At 44.8% G+C, this 17,574-nt stretch overlaps 2 protein-coding genes across 2 annotated transcripts; both read left to right on the top strand.

The window, feature by feature from the left end:
• The first annotated feature begins 529 nt into the window (after positions 1 to 529).
• On the top strand, positions 530 to 1,099 carry LOC134364353 (interferon alpha-4-like). The gene has a single exon (XM_063080234.1). It carries the CDS (start codon positions 530 to 532, stop codon positions 1,097 to 1,099), a length of 570 nt encoding a protein of 189 aa, XP_062936304.1.
• Positions 1,100 to 11,288: 10,189 nt separating this feature from the next.
• On the top strand, positions 11,289 to 11,813 carry LOC134364643 (interferon alpha-3-like; the record flags this gene model as incomplete). The annotated part of the gene is made up of 1 exon (XM_063080642.1): positions 11,289 to 11,813. A coding segment is annotated over one exon (525 nt), but the record flags the coding sequence as incomplete, so codon positions are not given.
• Positions 11,814 to 17,574: the final 5,761 nt, after the last annotated feature.

Genomic DNA, 17,574 nt, shown 5'->3' with positions numbered 1-17,574 from the left:
AGTCAATAGATGACACAAAAAGGAGCTCAGCAAATAAACTTATAAAGCCAAGTCAAATCAATAACTTTGAAACTTAAGTCTTGGCTTAAAATTTTTATAGAGACCTTCTTAAACATGCATTGAATGCAAAAAGTTAACTTCACACTTTCTTTTCTACGTATAAACCTGAGCTACAGATACGGTCCGTAAATAATTGCACGATATACCCCCGCCTTTGTAGCTTATCACAGGAGGGTCAATTCGGAAAAAACAATTTAACCAGGCTCTGGAGGAAAGGGATGAGCAGGCCACCATGAAAGAAATAAAAGAGAAAAGAAAAAGGTGGAGAAACGCTGCTCTCAAAGTATGTAGAGAGTGCATAAAGAAAGCAAAAACAGAAGTAGAAAGGAAGACACGGGCATCCAAAAAATGGAAACTAGTGTGTTCCCTATTTAAGACACATGCACAAAGCAAGCTCTTCAGAGAACCTAGCGGCTAAGGCTCAGAGTCGCCCATCTCAGCCAGGCCAGCAGCATCTGCGAGATCCCCAATGGCCTTGCCCTTTCCTTTACTGATGGCCCTGCTGGTGCTCAGCTGCCAGGCGACCTGCTCTCTGGGCTGTGATCTGCCTCAGGCCCACAGCCTGGGGACCAGGAGGGCCTTGATACTCCTGGGACGAATGAGGAGAATCTCCCCTCTGTCCTGCCTGAAGGACAGAAATGACTTCGGATTCCCCCAGGAAGACTTGGATGGCCACCAGCTGCAGAAGGCCCGAGCCATCTCTGTCCTCCATGAGATGACCCAGCAGAGCTTCAACCTCTTCTGCACAGAGGGCTCATCGGCTGCTTGGGATGAGAGCCTCTTGGACAAACTCTGCACTGGACTCTATCAGCAGCTGGACGACCTGGAAGCCTGTCTGATGCCGGAGGTGGGGGTGGAAGAGACTCCCCTGGTGAACGAGGACTTCGCACTGGCCGTGAGGAAATACTTCCAAAGAATCAGTCTCTACCTGAAAGAGAAGAGGCACAGCCCTTGCGCCTGGGAGGTCGTGAGAGCAGAAATCGTGAGATCCTTCTCTTCATCAATAAACATGCGGGGAAGATTAGGGAGGAGGCAATGAGACCTGGTCCGACGTGGAAACGACTCTCATGGACGAGTACACACTATCGCACTTTCCTGAGCTCTCCGGTCGCCAAGACTGTCACTTCTGCTACAATCATGACATGAAGTGCCTCAAGTTTGTCAGATGCCTTCAGGGTGTTCAGCAGCGTCATGTTCAACCCTGCAGGGACTGGTACTTACAGACGACCGTGCAAATGTATCTATCTATTTATTTATTTAAATGTTTATTTATCTAACTGTTGACAAGATTGAAATTGTTTTTGTCAATACGCCTTTATACTGTGCTTCATAGAACAAAATATATTCTTTGTATTTTGTGAAACTATTATATTGCTTTCTGCATTAAATTTTTACTATAGAAAAATGCTTGTATTTGTTTATTCTTTAAAAAGAAAGTCCAAGCCTGTCTCTACAACCTGACGTAAAGACAGATGGTACAATTCATCTCCTCAACATTAGTGTATTCGAGCTATCGGTAAAAATGAACTTCACCTAAAAGAGGTTGTTTGTTCCCCTCAGAATACGGATGTGAACATGCTCTCTTCTATCTTTGATTCTTGGAGGGAAAGAGAGCTCAAAAGAAACACACTCATACTTAATATCAGTTATGTGAAACAGTATAATGAGAAAATGAAACAACCAATAAAATTCTCTCTGCAGAAGGTAGATGGAAGCATGTCAGGAAATAGAAATAAAATTACCGATACGCCCCACAAATTGCTAGACATGTAAGTGCAAATGTCCAGCACTAGTTGGACACAGGAATTTGCAATTGGCAAGGAATTCAATGCCTGGAGGATCATAATGGCAACTGAAAGTGCAGAAATGAAGTTGGTCATGTGGGAAGAGATGACAGAGGGAGAAACAGACATTGTCTGGATTCTAAGGACCTTCAAACTTTAAAGGAAGTGGACAGAAGAGCCACAGATGAAGAAGATGGAATAGCCATCCATTATAAAGACTCACCCTTTGGAGACAAAGACGATAAATGTCTTTTCTAAACAATAAATGTGCTGAGAAGAGGAATCAGTAGATTCCACAGAAGGTGTGAACTCAAACTGCCCACTACATTGGAAAATAGACCGTACTGGAAACCTTAGTGACATTTGGTTTGTAGAACGAATAAGCAGAAACCATACTGGAGTCGGTAGAAGTGAAATGAGAGAAAAGAAGTTAGTGACCCTGAGGGAAAGACAGAAATTCGAAGATATCTGGAAAAGAATGCGGGGTTTTTTGTGTGTATAGTTTTTCCCATTTTGCAATACATACTTTTTTCATGGTTAGAAGACATTTTTTATATATACATATATACAGACACACACACACACACACACACACACACACACACACACAGAATATTGTTTATGAATATTCATGAGATAGAAAGCTGATTGTCAGCCCTTGTGCCCATGATGTGAGGGCCAGATTCCTACTGGCAGCACGCCCATTACCACAAATTGCATTTGTACCCTGTGTCCCCCACCCGATAATGCCCGAACTCCCTCTCCCTCCCTCAACCCCCTTACTCCACTTTGTAGCCCATGGAATGCTCTGTCCCTCTGCAAGTCCAACACACTGCTATGGACTTTCTTTCCTTCCTTCTTTCTCTCACAGCTCCTTACATAAGTGAGCACATGTGATATTTATACCTCTGTGCTTTGCTTATTTCACTCAACATAAATTTCTCCAGGCTCATCCATGTTGTTGCAAATGGGAGTATGTCATTCTTTTTTGTGGCAGAGTAGTATTCCATGCTCTGTGTTGTGGGGAGGGGGGGGTGTATTTAAATGTATATGTCACAGTTTCCTTATTCATTCATCCATTAAAGGATATTGTTATATTTACTGTAAAAGAAAATTGTTCTAGTTAAGTCTGTACTGTCACTTTGCCCAAAAACTCTCTGGAGCCACATCATGTTTGCTATCCGGGATTTAACGACTTTATGCATAGTTGAGAGAATTGCAGAACCAAGACTGAGCTGTCATGTTCACGGTCCGGGCAGGAGTCCGGTGAGCGCTCTTCCTCCCCACGCGCAGGGTCTGGCAGTGCACCTCGCTCACTCACATGCTGTCGGCACCCCGCGCTCTCCCGCAGTGTGTGCACCCAGTCAAGCGGACACGCAATGTGTACAAGTGGCGTCTAGTGTTAACTAAACCGACAGTTACTACATGAGCAAGTGAGGAAAAGTTTCCTGTCTAGAAAGAATGACCAAAGTGCACTCTCATTATGCAACCACCCCGTGAAGGAGAATCTGGCCAAGGTGATGCTGGCTCTGTTGGGAGGAACTCTTCTTCGAGGCACGTGTACTGGCTCTGGAACAATTATCCAATCAGACCTGATATTTACAAAGGAGTAAAAAGCAAACATGAAAATGATCGAGAAAGGCTATTTAAAATCGGAATGTATGTTTTCCTCCTCCTGCCCAGGGTCTCTTCCATCTCCTGCACCACACAGGGCTCCAGAGACTCGAGTGAGTCATCGAGTCCAGTGAGGAATTTCAGCCCTCGTGCGGGGGAAGTTGGAGATCTGTTGGATAATCTCATGGGGAACAGAGGTGGCTTGAGCCTTTTGGAATTTGCCACCATCCAGCTGCTCCAGGGGAACTGAATACGTTCTCCTCCTTCGGATGGGAAAAAAGGAAGATTCTCCCACCTGGGTGCAGAACTGTGGAGGTCGGTCTCCTGCCTTGGCAGGTCACGGACCTGGGTCAGGTCACAGCGAACGGTGCAGAGAGAACTGGAGCACATCATCTTCAGTGTCACCAGGTGATAGAATTTGGATGTGTTGTCCCCACCGAAACTCATGCGGAAATCTGGTCCTCAATGTGGCAGTGCTGGAAGCTGAGTCATGGGGGGCGGATCCCTCATGAATGGATTCATGTTCTCCCTGGGGGAAGTGGGGCCCTAGTGAAATCTTGCTCTATTAGTTCCCTGGAGAGCTGGTTGTATAAAAGACCCTGGCATCTCCTCCCTGCCTCTCTTGCTTCCTCTCACCATGTGATCTGCTTGTACCCGCCAGTGCCTGCCGTTTTCCACCATGAGTAGAGGAAGCCTGAGGTCCATGCCAGAATCAGCTGTCCCAGAATCATAAGACAAACAAACCTCTGTTCTTTCCAAATTACCTAGTCTCAGATATTCTCTTAGAGCAACACAAAATGGGCCAATGCACCAGGGAGGAGGTAGCGCGGCCACTGGGGGGATGGAGGTGTCGGGCATCGACCCAGCTGCTATCAGCACCTTCTTGCATGTGAGAGTCTGACACGGCGAGCCCAGGGTTTGCAGCTTTTGGGCTTGTCCCAGTTTTGTTTCCACTTCCTTTCACTTTGTCTTCCATTTACGAGCCTCAGATAATGTCATGACTTCAACACTGCGCTCGTGTTATTACACTGGAAGTTCAACACGTTCATCAAAAATGAAAGAAATCTCAATCCAGTAGGAAATATTCATACAAATGAGAACCAATGTTGAAATAAATACGTCTCAATATATGTCTCTTTTCAAATTCTAGCACTTAGAGATTTGATCCTGTACAGCATTATTAAATTTCTTCGATTGCACTGAAATACAAGTTGCCTCCTCTGTCTGCATTTCCCTATTAAAGGACTCATTCACTAGATTTGATGTCTTCCACCTTTCTTCACAGGAGCCATAGCTCATATTTTCCGACATAATCGATAGATAATAGCAGCATAGAGCTGAGGCATTAATTCATTAGTTCTCTTCGTCTGTCACCAGTAATGTGTTGACTGCATATACATGAGTGATAACATGCTTGGCAATGTGGATCCAGTTATAACTGAGACAGGGAAACTGTGAGAAAACTTTAGTAGTTGTCAGTACTAGTTTTCCAGTGGAAATTGGAGAGATTAAATCACATAAACTTGCAAGTTACTTGCTGAGAATCTGAACATAGTAAACAATAGTTACCGTGAGTATTGATATAACAAATATCGTAATCCTCTGTAGAGTCTGCATTCAACCGAGTCAAGCCAAGAGAAGCTTTCAGTGCAGCTCCCTTGACACGCTCAGGGCCAGTCACATTGGTGCCTCTCAAATGGAAACTCCACGAGGGGGACCGTCTGCAGGCCTGTGCAGGAGCAGAGCCCAGGCTGCCAGTGTTAGAGCAGTGCCTGGTGCAGAAGAGAAACTGCCCAGCACCCTTGAAGCACCTTCCGGGGAACCGGTGTGGCAGGAAGTCGAGTGACAGAAAATGGCTGCTCTGTGAACAGTTTACAAACGAAATACTAATCTGTCCTTCACAGTCAGTCAGTTTCACCCACGTTTGGTGATATATTTTGAAGCAGGGATCTAAAAAAAGAAAATTGGAAAGGACAGAAAAAAGGTTTAAAAATATACGGAGTATATATATTGTATAAAAATACATGTAGTATATCTATTTTCTTCTTATTCTAAAATAATATATATGTAAATATATGTAAACATAAGTATACCTATGAATCTAACTGTATATACATATATAATCCAACATTATAAATATATAAATATTAGATAATATGTAATACTGTATGTATAATTATCTTTACATATAATATAAACAATGTATTTACATTGACATATAATTACCTATGCATATAAAATATATATAATTTTAAGCATATATAAAATCCATTTAAATATATAAGTTATTTGTATTGGGGCTTTTTTTGAAGGGAGGGTGAGTGGACATTCCTTGATTTTCAACCACGGATAATCACAATACTAATTCAAAAGCTGTTTCCTGGGCTGGAATTAGGGAGTACTTTCCTCAAGCCAAAAATTTAAGGAGGCCGCAATCTAAGGAATCGACACAAATGATATTTCCATGCCGTATGAAAAATGAAAATTAGTGAAAAACTATCCAGGAGAAACAAAGTAATACAATTTTAAGTAAAGACCAGAAATGACCGTGCACTTGCAAATCCCTCAGAGTCTCACCAGGGAGAAGGGAGACTGTGGCAATTGCATGGTCATCAAGTGTGGCAAATTGCACTCACTCTATGCCACTCTCACCCAAGAGCGTTGAAGGTTCTGACCGGCTAAATGCCCTCAACTGCTCCTACACGACACTGCTCCTTTTTCTTCCTAGCAACACAAGTCACGGTGGCGTTCTGCGAAAGAAGTTTCAGCAACCTCAGGTGAAAGAGCAATGATCGAAGATTAATCCTGAATCACAAGAAACCTAAACATGGCAGTTCTGTCCGTTGAAAAGTAAAGTGGCACCATGCAAATATCGTGGAGTTTCCCTCCTTTAATGCTAGGAAAGTAAAATTACATAAAAACGATCTAAATCAAATAATGCCGCTTTAATTTGCCTAGATTCCTTTTTTCAAAGACTTGAACGTCCTGACTCAGAAACATGGGCCACTGAAAACTCCGACGACCCCACAGAGGGGCGCACGTCCCTCCTCCCGGCCCTGGCCCCGGCCCCGGCCCCGACTCCATCCCTGTTCCCGGCCCCAGCCCCGGCCCCGGCCCCGGTCCCGGCCCCGGCCCCGGCTCCGTCCCTGTTCCCGGCCCGGCCCGGCCCCGGCCCCGGCCCCGGTCCCGGCCCCAGTCACGGTCCCGGCGGTATCACCGCCGTCGTCCCCGCTCACTCGCCCGAGGCTCCCGCACTCGGGCTGCTCCCGGACCCGCTGTCTACCCGGCTCCCCTTTCCCAGGCTGTCCCGGCCTCGCGTCCCCCACTCCTGCGGAATCTGTGACCATCACAGCCCGTGCGGTCGCGAGCCCTCGGGTCCCGACTCAATGGGTTTCCCCGTCAAACTCAGTCTCGCTGCGGCTTCTACGCGAAAGAAAGCCCCGAGCACAGGGAGCAGCTCAGACACTCACGGCCCTCACCGAAGAAAACTGGGTCGCGCCAAGCCGCGGCGGAGCTCTCTCCGCAGCCATCGGAGGAAAATGTTCTCCACACTATTTAAGCAGCACCGGTTCGGCGCGACAAGCGGCGACGTCTGCTCTCTCGGGCTGTGGCACCCTCTGAAACCAAAAGCGGCCGAGTCCGTCCGCGTTTCCGGAACCGGAGGCTCAGAAAAGGCCGTTCGCGCGCCCTCTCGCGGCCGCCTCGAGAATCACTGAAATTCTCAATGGTCCACATCTGCCTGCTCATGGCGGGAGTGGTGCTCTGCTCCGTCCCTGCCTGCTCATCTGTCTGGGGCATGCCTTCCAGCCATGGCCTGGAAAACCGGCAAGCCATCATGCTAGTGAGACGGATGAAAAAGATCCCATCTCACTCATGCTTCAAGGACAGGAAGAACTTCAATTTTCCTTGGACAGGAGAAAATATCACCCCAATCCAGAAGACACATGCCACCTGTTTCCGTGGTCAGATGCTCCAGCAGATCCTCAGCCTCCTCAAAAGAGAGAACAGCCATGCTGCTTGGGATGCGATCCTCCTCGATAAACTACTCTTCAGCCTTGAGAAGAGCCTGCGACAAGTGCAGATGACAAATGGAGAAACTCTCTCTTGTCCTGATTTGGGAAATGACGTTCGGAAGTATTTCCAAGAAATGATTGGTTATCTGAGGGAAAAGAAATACAGCCCCTGTGCCTGGGAGGTGGTCAGAGTGGAAATTGAAGTGCGCTTAGTCCTCATTCACCGCCTTCAGAGCAACGTCAGGAAATGACGTAGAAGTTATACTCAGGACCCTCCCTAACCAATTACACGATTGTTTACCAGGCCCCCCAAAGCAAGCTAAACTCACACATTTGCACCAGCTGAAAAACATCTGAATCCTAAATCATGGGATTATGTAAAACATACGTTCTACATCGTGAATTTACAGTAGAATGATTAGAGAGAATAACATGGTGTCTTGTCCTAAATAAATACTGTCATGATTTATAATTTTCATTATCTGTTTCAATTCTTGAGTGGTGCTTGTTGTTTCCGAAGTTGGAAGTTTAATTGTTTACAGACATGGTTCTTCAGTCTAGAATTTGGTGAAGGGCATTTGTCAGTCAAGTTGATGCTCGCTCCTGTAACAGAACAAAAGAAAACCACCAGTAGTTAGATGATAATACAAACTTATCTTTCCTTTATAGAAGAGCTCAGTGTTGGCCTCCTCTGAGCGGGGTTTCAGGGACCTCACAACCTACTATTTTGCAGCTTTGCCATCATCAACATATAAGTTCAAACAGGTTTGCGACGCTTGAGGCTACTGTGCTCAGTCGATATGGAAAAAATTATATGGTGGATCACTTGTAGGATGCTTTGAAGGACCCATGCTGCACAGGGTGAACATCACTTCCACCCGTATTTACTCAGCCTGGATTCATGCTCGTCGGATACCTAAGTGCAAAGGAGAGGGGAAAGAGAGTCCGACTGGGGGATTAGTGAGAAGAGAATATATGTTCTTTGAATAAGACCACTCTATATTTTCACACTGTGTGTACTAACAGTATTTGTAAGAGAAAATTAACTGGCATTCTTGCTAGGCACAGTTTATTTCAAAATCTGATGCCAACTCTGATTCCACAATTTAGACTCAGGGAAAACGACACGGATGTCATTCATTAAAGTTCACAGCGACACTGACTGAATCTTGGGAAGAGTTAAGTGATTCCCAAAGGCACAGGCCAAAATTGAAAAACAGACAAGTGTATAGGGACAAGGTCCCCAAACACATTGTAACATTCACATCGTCTCCGTATTATCGGAAAAGACAAGGAATGTGCGATCAGGCAAGGCGTTGCGCTTCCTTGAGGGGCACTGAAGTAAAAGTGGAAGGTGGGTCTTCCATTTGCAACCAGGCCCTGTGGCACATCCTGAGGTTCTAAATATTAAAACTACAAATGGGAAGAAAGCATCTCTACAATCAAGTGTTTGTGTTTTGTTTTTTAAATCGTCACAAAATCTTCCATTACAATTTCCCTGCATGAAGCAGGAAGAGCTTACAAATTCTTTAGATCTATTGTCTTCCCAATTCATGTCTCCAGTATGTATTGGTATTATTCTTTCCACTGTTATTATAATGATTATTCCTTTCATAAATATTGACTGAGCTCCGGAAATGATAGGAACTAGGCTAAGATGCCCAGGAAACAAGACCGCATAAGACGACTCCTCTGGCCAAGAGTAACTTACGGACTCATGGCGACCTATATTCTTAGGACGAAGTTCATTCGAAGGTTCAGTGTAATAAAGACATCATCTCTGACAGCTAGGAGAAATAATATAGCCATGTGTAAAGAAGGGGTGTCCTTTGAAATTGTGAATTCCCTTGCTTCTTGCTGGAGACATGACAAGACGATTAGTCAACTTCTGAGTCCATTTATCCACAAGGAGAAAACAAGGGATGCATTTCTCGCTTCCCCGTTATCCAGAGAGCATATTGCACTCTCACAAGTTTGCCTTTTCTGTGTGTAAACTCTTGTGGTTGTTGTGTCTCCCTTGACTCTCTTGAAAGCTGGATCCAGCAAAGCTGAAACCAACCCCTGGACCAGCAGTGATTGCTTTTCCTGGAGCCCATGCCCGTTTGCTACCTTTGACCTGCGTCCCTTCCACCACTTTTCTTCTGCTCTGCCGCATCCCCTCATCTGCCCCTTGGCTGGGCTCAATTTAGCTAAATTATCCTTCGTCGTGTCCTTTGCAGTGGGATATTGCTTTCCTTGTGACGTTTGATCACACTGAGGTACATATATTGGCTTTCTTGGTATTCCCATTCCTTGGGAGGGAAAATGCAGCAACTTTCCTTTCTATGTAAAAGGAAATGGGAAAGAAAGATCTCTGGTGTCTCGCCAGCGGTACACAACAATTGAACAGCCATTTATTTTCATCACACCTACATCCCATTGTTGCCATTTATGACAAAGATGGCTTCCTTTGGTTTAATAAGATTCCATTAGAATTGGAATCTCCGACTGATGTTTGGTTGGAAATTTGAACTTCGGTGCAAAACAAAATTTTCTTTTTAAATAAAATTGATGTTCTCTCCATCGTGCATTCTTCTTGGGATGGTATTGCTCCCAAAAGTGTGAAAATTAGTTCCTAGAGGTGTTAACAAATCTTAGTCATTACAATAATTTGTGGTTCTCCAAAGCCCAAATCTAAGAAAACCTGTCCCTTATTACTAATTTTTATTTCCCTCGGGTTTTCTTGTGTATCAAGAAGCATTGACATTGAGTTCTCGGAAGATCCACAGAGCATATGCAGCATGAGCAATACAAGCCTACGGTGAATAGACGATCGCTTGATCTCAAAATCATGTCTCGAGATGTGGCCTCCACACGAATACATATGGACTGCCTTTGGCTGTCTCGTGGATGGAGCTGAGGTTTGCTCCTGAGTGCTACTGAATGAGTTAATGGCTTTGAGAATTAAATGCAAAGAATTTGTGCTTTATTATGTGGCTCTGCTAAAGTTATTCGCCACATCAATAATGAAGTCGAGTGCTAAAAAGAAATAAAAGTTGACCGCACCTGGGGGAACATCCGGGAGGTGGCACAGTGACAATGTATTCTATCGTATGGAACAAAATTTAAAGTTAGGTACACTAGAAATTAATGGGAAGAAAATAATTGAATTGATAGATAATTTTTAGCAGTTTTGAAAGATATTTAAGTATGTCATTACATTGGTATTGTGTATTTTTGTAACATGAATTTGCATGTGAAATTTGACTCATTACAATTTATATAAGTCAATAGATGACACAAAAAGGAGCTCAGCAAATAAACTTATAAAGCCAAGTCAAATCAATAAGTTTGAAACTAAAGTCTTGGCTTAAAATTTTTATAGAGACCTTCTTAAACATGCATTGAATGCAAAAAGTTAACTTCACACTTTCTTTTCTACGTATAAACCTGAGCTACAGATACGGTCCGTAAATAATTGCACGATATACCCCCGCCTTTGTAGCTTATCACAGGAGGGTCAATTCGGAAAAAACAATTTAACCAGGCTCTGGAGGAAAGGGATGAGCAGGCCACCATGAAAGAAATAAAAGAGAAAAGAAAAAGGTGGAGAAACGCTGCTCTCAAAGTATGTAGAGAGTGCATAAAGAAAGCAAAAACAGAAGTAGAAAGGAAGACACGGGCATCCAAAAAATGGAAACTAGTGTGTTCCCTATTTAAGACACATGCACAAAGCAAGCTCTTCAGAGAACCTAGCGGCTAAGGCTCAGAGTCGCCCATCTCAGCCAGGCCAGCAGCATCTGCGAGATCCCCAATGGCCTTGCCCTTTCCTTTACTGATGGCCCTGCTGGTGCTCAGCTGCCAGGCGACCTGCTCTCTGGGCTGTGATCTGCCTCAGGCCCACAGCCTGGGGACCAGGAGGGCCTTGATACTCCTGGGACGAATGAGGAGAATCTCCCCTCTGTCCTGCCTGAAGGACAGAAATGACTTCGGATTCCCCCAGGAAGACTTGGATGGCCACCAGCTGCAGAAGGCCCGAGCCATCTCTGTCCTCCATGAGATGACCCAGCAGAGCTTCAACCTCTTCTGCACAGAGGGCTCATCGGCTGCTTGGGATGAGAGCCTCTTGGACAAACTCTGCACTGGACTCTATCAGCAGCTGGACGACCTGGAAGCCTGTCTGATGCCGGAGGTGGGGGTGGAAGAGACTCCCCTGGTGAACGAGGACTTCGCACTGGCCGTGAGGAAATACTTCCAAAGAATCAGTCTCTACCTGAAAGAGAAGAGGCACAGCCCTTGCGCCTGGGAGGTCGTGAGAGCAGAAATCGTGAGATCCTTCTCTTCATCAATAAACATGCGGGGAAGATTAGGGAGGAGGCAATGAGACCTGGTCCGACGTGGAAACGACTCTCATGGACGAGTACACACTATCGCACTTTCCTGAGCTCTCCGGTCGCCAAGACTGTCACTTCTGCTACAATCATGACATGAAGTGCCTCAAGTTTGTCAGATGCCTTCAGGGTGTTCAGCAGCGTCATGTTCAACCCTGCAGGGACTGGTACTTACAGACGACCGTGCAAATGTATCTATCTATTTATTTATTTAAATGTTTATTTATCTAACTGTTGACAAGATTGAAATTGTTTTTGTCAATACGCCTTTATACTGTGCTTCATAGAACAAAATATATTCTTTGTATTTTGTGAAACTATTATATTGCTTTCTGCATTAAATTTTTACTATAGAAAAATGCTTGTATTTGTTTATTCTTTAAAAAGAAAGTCCAAGCCTGTCTCTACAACCTGACGTAAAGACAGATGGTACAATTCATCTCCTCAACATTAGTGTATTCGAGCTATCGGTAAAAATGAACTTCACCTAAAAGAGGTTGTTTGTTCCCCTCAGAATACGGATGTGAACATGCTCTCTTCTATCTTTGATTCTTGGAGGGAAAGAGAGCTCAAAAGAAACACACTCATACTTAATATCAGTTATGTGAAACAGTATAATGAGAAAATGAAACAACCAATAAAATTCTCTCTGCAGAAGGTAGATGGAAGCATGTCAGGAAATAGAAATAAAATTACCGATACGCCCCACAAATTGCTAGACATGTAAGTGCAAATGTCCAGCACTAGTTGGACACAGGAATTTGCAATTGGCAAGGAATTCAATGCCTGGAGGATCATAATGGCAACTGAAAGTGCAGAAATGAAGTTGGTCATGTGGGAAGAGATGACAGAGGGAGAAACAGACATTGTCTGGATTCTAAGGACCTTCAAACTTTAAAGGAAGTGGACAGAAGAGCCACAGATGAAGAAGATGGAATAGCCATCCATTATAAAGACTCACCCTTTGGAGACAAAGACGATAAATGTCTTTTCTAAACAATAAATGTGCTGAGAAGAGGAATCAGTAGATTCCACAGAAGGTGTGAACTCAAACTGCCCACTACATTGGAAAATAGACCGTACTGGAAACCTTAGTGACATTTGGTTTGTAGAACGAATAAGCAGAAACCATACTGGAGTCGGTAGAAGTGAAATGAGAGAAAAGAAGTTAGTGACCCTGAGGGAAAGACAGAAATTCGAAGAAATCTGGAAAAGAATGCGGGGTTTTTTGTGTGTATAGTTTTTCCCATTTTGCAATACATACTTTTTTCATGGTTAGAAGACATTTTTTATATATACATATATACAGACACACACACACACACACACACACACACACACACACACAGAATATTGTTTATGAATATTCATGAGATAGAAAGCTGATTGTCAGCCCTTGTGCCCATGATGTGAGGGCCAGATTCCTACTGGCAGCACGCCCATTACCACAAATTGCATTTGTACCCTGTGTTCCCCACCCGATAATGCCCAAACTCCCTCTCCCTCCCTCAACCCCCTTACTCCACTTTGTAGCCCATGGAATGCTCTGTCCCTCTGCAAGTCCAACACACTGCTATGGACTTTCTTTCCTTCCTTCTTTCTCTCACAGCTCCTTACATAAGTGAGCACATGTGATATTTATACCTCTGTGCTTTGCTTATTTCACTCAACATAAATTTCTCCAGGCTCATCCATGTTGTTGCAAATGGGAGTATGTCATTCTTTTTTGTGGCAGAGTAGTATTCCATGCTCTGTGTTGTGGGGAGGGGGGGGTGTATTTAAATGTATATGTCACAGTTTCCTTATTCATTCATCCATTAAAGGATATTGTTATATTTACTGTAAAAGAAAATTGTTCTAGTTAAGTCTGTACTGTCACTTTGCCCAAAAACTCTCTGGAGCCACATCATGTTTGCTATCCGGGATTTAACGACTTTATGCATAGTTGAGAGAATTGCAGAACCAAGACTGAGCTGTCATGTTCACGGTCCGGGCAGGAGTCCGGTGAGCGCTCTTCCTCCCCACGCGCAGGGTCTGGCAGTGCACCTCGCTCACTCACATGCTGTCGGCACCCCGCGCTCTCCCGCAGTGTGTGCACCCAGTCAAGCGGACACGCAATGTGTACAAGTGGCGTCTAGTGTTAACTAAACCGACAGTTACTACATGAGCAAGTGAGGAAAAGTTTCCTGTCTAGAAAGAATGACCAAAGTGCACTCTCATTATGCAACCACCCCGTGAAGGAGAATCTGGCCAAGGTGATGCTGGCTCTGTTGGGAGGAACTCTTCTTCGAGGCACGTGTACTGGCTCTGGAACAATTAACCAATCAGACCTGATATTTACAAAGGAGTAAAAAGCAAACATGAAAATGATCGAGAAAGGCTATTTAAAATCGGAATGTATGTTTTCCTCCTCCTGCCCAGGGTCTCTTCCATCTCCTGCACCACACAGGGCTCCAGAGACTCTAGTGAGTCATCGAGTCCAGTGAGGAATTTCAGCCCTCGTGCGGGGGAAGTTGGAGATCTGTTGGATAATCTCATGGGGAACAGAGGTGGCTTGAGCCTTTTGGAATTTGCCACCATCCAGCTGCTCCAGGGGAACTGAATACGTTCTCCTCCTTCAGATGGGAAAAAAGGAAGATTCTCCCACCTGGGTGCAGAACTGTGGAGGTCGGTCTCCTGCCTTGGCAGGTCACGGACCTGGGTCAGGTCACAGCGAACGGTGCAGAGAGAACTGGAGCACATCATCTTCAGTGTCACCAGGTGATAGAATTTGGATGTGTGGTCCCCACCGAAACTCATGCGGAAATCTGGTCCTCAATGTGGCAGTGCTGGAAGCTGAGTCATGGGGGGCGGATCCCTCATGAATGGATTCATGTTCTCCCTGGGGGAAGTGGGGCCCTAGTGAAATCTTGCTCTATTAGTTCCCTGGAGAGCTGGTTGTATAAAAGACCCTGGCATCTCCTCCCTGCCTCTCTTGCTTCCTCTCACCATGTGATCTGCTTGTACCCGCCAGTGCCTGCCGTTTTCCACCATGAGTAGAGGAAGCCTGAGGTCCATGCCAGAATCAGCTGTCCCAGAATCATAAGACAAACAAACCTCTGTTCTTTCCAAATTACCTAGTCTCAGATATTCTCTTAGAGCAACACAAAATGGGCCAATGCACCAGGGAGGAGGTAGCGCGGCCACTGGGGGGATGGAGGTGTCGGGCATCGACCCAGCTGCTATCAGCACCTTCTTGCATGTGAGAGTCTGACACGGCGAGCCCAGGGTTTGCAGCTTTTGGGCTTGTCCCAGTTTTGTTTCCACTTCCTTTCACTTTGTCTTCCATTTACGAGCCTCAGATAATGTCATGACTTCAACACTGCGCTCGTGTTATTACACTGGAAGTTCAACACGTTCATCAAAAATGAAAGAAATCTCAATCCAGTAGGAAATATTCATACAAATGAGAACCAAAGTTGAAATAAATACGTCTCAATATATGTCTCTTTTCAAATTCTAGCACTTAGAGATTTGATCCTGTACAGCATTATTAAATTTCTTCGATTGCACTGAAATACAAGTTGCCTCCTCTGTCTGCATTTCCCTATTAAAGGACTCGTTCACTAGATTTGATGCCTTCCACCTTTCTTCACAGGAGCCATAGCTCATATTTTCCGACATAATCGATAGATAATAGCAGCATAGAGCTGAGGCATTAATTCATTAGTTCTCTTCGTCTGTCACCAGTAATGTGTTGACTGCATATACATGAGTGATAACATGCTTGGCAATGTGGATCCAGTTATAACTGAGACAGGGAAACTGTGAGAAAACTTTAGTAGTTGTCAGTACTAGTTTTCCAGTGGAAATTGGAGAGATTAAATCACATAAACTTGCAAGTTACTTGCTGAGAATCTGAACATAGTAAAAAAATAGTTACCGTGAGTATTGATATAACAAATATCGTAATCCTCTGTAGAGTCTGCATTCAACCGAGTCAAGCCAAGAGAAGCTTTCAGTGCAGCTCCCTTGACACGCTCAGGGCCAGTCACATTGGTGCCTCTCAAATGGAAACTCCACGAGGGGGACCGTCTGCAGGCCTGTGCAGGAGCAGAGCCCAGGCTGCCAGTGTTGGAGCAGTGCCTGGTGCAGAAGAGAAACTGAACAGCACCCTTGAAGCACCTTCCGGGGAACCGGTGTGGCAGGAAGTCGAGTGACAGAAAATGGCTGCTCTGTGAACAGTTTACAAACGAAATACTAATCTGTCCTTCACAGTCAGTCAGTTTCACCCACGTTTGGTGATATATTTTGAAGCAGGGATCTAAAAAAAGAAAATTGGAAAGGACAGAAAAAAGGTTTAAAAATATACGGAGTATATATATTGTATAAAAATACATGTAGTATATCTATTTTCTTCTTATTCTAAAATAATATATATGTAAATATATGTAAACATAAGTATACCTATGAATCTAACTGTATATACATATATAATCCAACATTATAAATATATAAATATTAGATAATATGTAATACTGTATGTATAATTATCTTTACATATAATATAAACAAAGTATTTGCATTGACATATAATTACCTATGCATATAAAATATATATAATTTTAAGCATATATAAAATGCATTTAAATATATAAGTTATTTGTATTGGGGCTTTTTTTGAAGGGAGGGTGAGTGGACATTCCTTGATTTTCAACCACGGATAATCACAATACTAATTCAAAAGCTGTTTCCTGGGCTGGAATTAGGGAGTACTTTCCTCAAGCCAAAAATTTAAGGAGGCCGCAATCTAAGGAATCGACACAAATGATATTTCCATGCCGTATGAAAAATGAAAATTAGTGAAAAACTATCCAGGAGAAACAAAGTAATACAATTTTAAGTAAAGACCAGAAATGACCGTGCACTTGCAAATCCCTCAGAGTCTCACCAGGGAGAAGGGAGACTGTGGCAATTGCATGGTCATCAAGTGTGGCAAATTGCACTCACTCTATGCCACTCTCACCCAAGAGCGTTGAAGGTTCTGACCGGCTAAATGCCCTCAACTGCTCCTACACGACACTGCTCCTTTTTCTTCCTAGCAACACAAGTCACGGTGGCGTTCTGCGAAAGAAGTTTCAGCAACCTCAGGTGAAAGAGCAATGATCGAAGATTAATCCTGAATCACAAGAAACCTAAACATGGCAGTTCTGTCCGTTGAAAAGTAAAGTGGCACCATGCAAATATCGTGGAGTTTCCCTCCTTTAATGCTAGGAAAGTAAAATTACATAAAAACGATCTAAATCAAATAATGCCGCTTTAATTTGCCTAGATTCCTTTTTTCAAAGACTTGAACGTCCTGACTCAGAAACATGGGCCACTGAAAACTCCGACGACCCCACAGAGGGGCGCACGTCCCTCCTCCCGGCCCTGGCCCCGGCCCCGGCCCCGACTCCATCCCTGTTCCCGGCCCCAGCCCCGGCCCCGGCCCCGGTCCCGGCCCCGGCCCCGGCCCCGGCTCCGTCCCTGTTCCCGGCCCGGCCCGGCCCCGGCCCCGGCCCCGGTCCCGGCCCCAGTCACGGTCCCGGCGGTATCACCGCCGTCGTCCCCGCTCACTCGCCCGAGGCTCCCGCACTCGGGCTGCTCCCGGACCCGCTGTCTACCCGGCTCCCCTTTCCCAGGCTGTCCCGGCCTCGCGTCCCCCACTCCTGCGGAATCTGTGACCATCACAGCCCGTGCGGTCGCGAGCCCTCG

The sequence above is a fragment of the Cynocephalus volans genome, chromosome 16 (genome assembly GCF_027409185.1).
Source record: "Cynocephalus volans isolate mCynVol1 chromosome 16, mCynVol1.pri, whole genome shotgun sequence".
Taxonomy (NCBI): Eukaryota; Metazoa; Chordata; class Mammalia; order Dermoptera; family Cynocephalidae; genus Cynocephalus; species Cynocephalus volans.
This window is presented reverse-complemented; position numbering and strand designations above follow the sequence as displayed.